The sequence below is a fragment of the Anarrhichthys ocellatus genome, unplaced genomic scaffold (assembly GCF_004355925.1).
Source record: "Anarrhichthys ocellatus isolate YVR2014 unplaced genomic scaffold, GSC_Weel_1.0 scaffold10, whole genome shotgun sequence".
NCBI classification, from domain to species: Eukaryota; Metazoa; Chordata; class Actinopteri; order Perciformes; family Anarhichadidae; genus Anarrhichthys; species Anarrhichthys ocellatus.
This window is the reverse complement of record NW_022280040.1, coordinates 931,170-935,709: the sequence shown is the minus strand read 5'-3', so window position 1 is coordinate 935,709 and position 4,540 is coordinate 931,170. Positions and strand designations below refer to the sequence as shown.

Sequence of the window (4,540 nt, the reverse complement as noted above, 5' to 3'; positions counted from 1 at the left end):
CACACACACACACACACACACACACACACACACACACACACACACACCTCTTTTTCCAAGGCTCTGGAACATATCCACCTCTCACTAAAACATGTAGGAGAGGTGACATGAGGCCTACAATCACCCTCCATTCTTCCAGTTGTTTTTACAAATGAAGCAAACAGTCAACGTGTGAGCAGTTCATAAACCATGTGTTCACTTTTAAAAAGAACGCAGCAATATGTTAAGTGAATGTGTTCATCTCTTCACCTCCCTCTCTCCTGCTTCTCTAACTCTCACTGCAACATCACATTTTTACACGGTGGAGGAGACATGGATTTATCTGGATGTTGGGTGGATTTATTCCTCGTGCGTTTGAAAAACTCATTCACCAGACAGTCAGTGGGCGGGGAGCCTCTGCTGGGTCACCAGCTTGCTCTGGGCTTATGCCTCCGCCCCCCCCCCCCCTTTTTTTTGCCTGCATCTCACCTCTTCCAACTTGTCCGCTACTACTCCCTCTCTTCTACCGACTAAAACCTTTCCTCTTTCGTATCTTCATACCGCCATGGATGGCATCTCTCGCTTTCCATACCATAATAATTCTCCCCCTCTCATCCTCGCCATAATCCCAGCCACATATCTCTCCCCCTTTGCCCCATCTGTCCATCTCGGCTAGATTGGCTACGGCAGGTGTTCCCCTGACTACAACGCTTCACTGGCTGCTGCTAATGCGAAATTTACCCAGTAGCCACCTGCTAGACGTCCATCAGCGTGACACGGACAGGGACAGACAGAGTGTGCGCGAGTGAGAGAGTTTCACTGACTGCATTTACTGATGGAGTGCAGTTACTCAGCCTCTCTTTTAGGATGGGCTGACAGGTCATTTCTTTCGTTAAAGATAAACATTTCACAGGCGGACGGTAAACCTGCATTTACACAGCCAGGCCAAGAGGAGTTTATCAAGCTAAAAGGACTGAATTGTTTTCCTCAGTGATTAAATGCACTATTTGTCTAATATATTTTCACAGCCCAAGGAATGATTCCTCTTCTTTGACTGCAAGCTCTAAAAGGAAATATTTGGAGGAATAAATACTCCGGCAACTATTAAACCCCATGTGGCTCTGGTGATACAGCTGGCCAGTTTACACACGAGGGAAAAGGGGTCAGACATATTCAAACCCACAAAATGCTATATTGGATTTAAAAAGCATACATTCGGTCATCGTCTATCAGTGCTACTTTAAGACTACAATGCAAGGAATAAAGAGAAAAAGGACGATGAACTTTTATTATTGAACAAATCATAAAGTATCTATTTCATTGAGAGCTGAATCAAGTGGGTTGATCGACTGAAAAGTTGTTGCACCTTCTAATAATTGATTATTTATTTTTAAAGCAAAAATACAAAACATTCCCTGGTTCCTGCTCGTTATCCTGCGTTTCTGTTCCATGTCATTGTCAACTAAATATCTTTAGGTTTTGGACCGTCTGTTTCTCTTATTGTCTGGAGTGTCCTTTCTTTCTACACGGCGGCCTCTACCCTTGAGAAGTATAAGCCAAGCTTGCATGTTGTTTTTGTGTTTCTACTTGACCTCACTTTGTTGCTCCGTCTACTATTGCCACTCATCTCGGCACAAAGGAAAGGGGAGCAACAGGAAATGACTCAATGCCACAGACAGGCTCGATACTATTCCTGCTCTGAAATACAGGAAAACACCCAAACAACAAGCACAGTGGATGCAATGTATATTTCTGTGTGTGTCTAAAGTACAGGCACACAGAATATCCTGACAGTTGGCAACGTTCTTGAACCCTGCTCTCGGCTACGCACTTGCTCGTCAGTTCTCATTTATCACCTCTGATTAGCAGTAACACACACACACACAAACGCACACACACTAACTGATATGTGGCGGGAATACGCCACCTGTACCAACAGTCACGTGTATAGAGTAGACATATGTGGGTGTGGAAGCAGACACACACACACACACAATTACACTGAAAATAAGCAACAACTTGCACCACCTCAGTGAGTGACCTCAGTAGAAACAAACATGTAAAAACAAAACACGCTAATATAAAAGCACAATTATTGTCGCTCGCAAATAGAGCCAGGCTGATGTTAAACATGCAAACCGAGGCTATTGAGAGCAAACAATAGCGACTGCTGAATGGGCTGCTCCAAGTTAATGCTGTAATTATGCAGTAATTATGTTGTTTTCCGAATTAGCTGGCAACAGCACCCAACAAGCCTGCTGCAAAACTGCCCACAGCACAGCCTTACAGAAAAGCGGAAGAGCCTAAATTGCTTAGTTGACAATTTGCAGGGTGCGTGTTTGACTGTAATTTACAACATACGAATCACCACGGAGTCACAGACGGTCTCTCAATCCAACTGCAGAGTACTGAAGCAGTTCTAGCGTCGAAGTAGATGTGTGTGGCTCGTGCGTGTCTTTGCATGCACAGATTACTAGACAATGGGCCCCCCACCACTCCAACAAAAGGGCAAAACACACGGACCTAAAGAGACATAAAACGGCTGTAAACAATGCGGCCATTTAGTTTGAAGGTGTTTCATGTCTTTTTGCAGTCCCTCTGTATCTCCTTGTGGTCATTTTGTCTCTCTTTGTGGCCATTTTGCATATTTTTTGTTTATTTTGTCACTCTTTATGGCCATTTTGCATCACTGTGGTCCTTTAGTCTCTCTTTGTAGTCATTTTGTGTCTATTTGTGTGACTCTTTGTAGTCATTTGATTGACTCTCAGTCAGAAATGTTTTGGCCACTTAAGACTCACAGGGGCCTCCTCACCCCTCGGGCCCCTGCATCGTAGGCCTTTGCAGTGATCTTTCCGTGACTGGGTGTTGTACCTGCTGCTGAGGTACTCCTCCTCGTCCTCATCCTCCTCCTCATTTTTCTGTGGTGGTTCTGGAGCAGCTGTCGGCAGGTGCTTCTGCACTATCCTCATACCTCCTGCTTTTACTGCAACACACCGAGGGACACACATGCACACCGTTTACCAGAGGAACTGAAGCAATTAGCAGATTTCATTAATGATGAAACAGCTGATCAAAATAGTGAGAAAATACAAAGATCCCAGATATTGATGTAAAAAAACATATGTGTTATAATGCACTGTAGTGGCCATGTAACCGTTAGGGACTTCAACTTTATAATAAACGTCAATGCATGCCTTCTATATTTACAGACCTATCCTACTTTTAATTAAGTAGCACGGTTAACATACGAGTTAGAAATCTGTCCCTCAACTAAAAGACCGAGGCTAGAATGTCTGTGTGGTGGCAAGCAGCCATCCTGATGAAGTGTCCTTGCACAAGTCCTGGAATTGTAGACAGCAAATTAGTCAGCTGACCGTGACCTCTGACCCCACTGCAGAGGGGCTGGTTGTATGATTGAGATTGTAAGTGTTCTTCAGTCTGCATTGATTACACCTGCATGTTGCAGACTGAGTCCCATGCGCTCTGGGCCTCCCATTTATCACAGATTGGGTACGAGGGGCATTCGTTATCTTACTGTGCCGTCACTCCTGCAGCCCCGTGACCTGCCACACTGCTCATGTCCACGTACACTTAAACTGCCTTTTCCTCCGCCTCCGTCCACAGACTGGAGCCTACGACCTACACGTCATCGCCATTCAACAGCATTAACCGCTATGTTGTAACTAAAACCTTTACGTTGGACGGTGATTGCCAATCGCTACAATCACGCCAGGTTTGATGACGATGTTGCAGAGATATCACGCCAACCAGGAAGTAACGGAAATGTGCGAAATTGAGAAATACGGCAGATTGCGCTGCATGCAAAGACACGTTGTCTTTCGCTGGCATCGTCTAATGTAGTGACTGCATGAGCATTAATATGTTTTGGTTTGAGACACTGCAGAAACACAGGCCTGGTAAAAGGAAGCTTTCAAAAAGAACACATCAGCAGCACAAGGAGCTGTACCTGCAGGGAGATGTCCTCCTTTGGTTTCCACTTTCTCCTTCGGCGGCGACGACATGTCTCTACTGATCTGGAGTCTGCAGCGAGAAGAACCCGGAGCGTCTGACAAACACAATTCCTGATTTATTCTGCCTCAAATTGTGGACTACACTTCACTCTCTAACGTCAACGTGGCTTTTTTTTCTCTCCCTGAGCAATGTTTAGAAAAGATGCGTGATGACGTGGCAGAATCGTCAGAAGCGGAAGGACGTAAGGGGCGTGCTGACGTCGGGCCGTAGCCAGCGTCTGTGTGCAATCCGCAGTCTGAGGATGTGAATTGCTGTGTTTTTTTGAATTAATGAACACATAGCAGTTTCAGATAGTAGCTGAATATAACAGAGTAGATAATGTAATATAACCTATATTAAAAAAGGAAAAAAAGAACAATCCCCTGATTTCAAATGCCATTATTAGCATTAATATTATCATTATTATTGTAATTACTATTACTATAATGTCAAAATTTTATTTTTTTATTTAGTTATGTCTCGTCTAAATGTAAATTGTTATATGTGTGTGTGTGTGTGTGTGTGTGTGTGTGTGTGTGTGTGTGTGTGT

At 44.2% G+C, this 4,540-nt stretch overlaps 1 protein-coding gene across 1 annotated transcript in view; it reads right to left on the bottom strand.

Annotated features, from left to right (window-relative positions):
• Positions 1 to 4,158, bottom strand: part of dap (death-associated protein) — a 12,039-nt gene extending 7,881 nt beyond the window's left edge. The window contains exons 1-2 of the mRNA XM_031850346.1: positions 3,947 to 4,158; positions 2,851 to 2,962 (exon numbers count right to left, since the gene is read on the bottom strand). Coding sequence (XP_031706206.1) covers positions 2,851 to 2,962; positions 3,947 to 4,001 — 167 coding nt within the window. The 5' untranslated portion in view covers positions 4,002 to 4,158. The remainder of the gene's footprint in view (positions 1 to 2,850; positions 2,963 to 3,946) is intronic.
• Between the last annotated feature and the right edge of the window lie 382 nt (positions 4,159 to 4,540).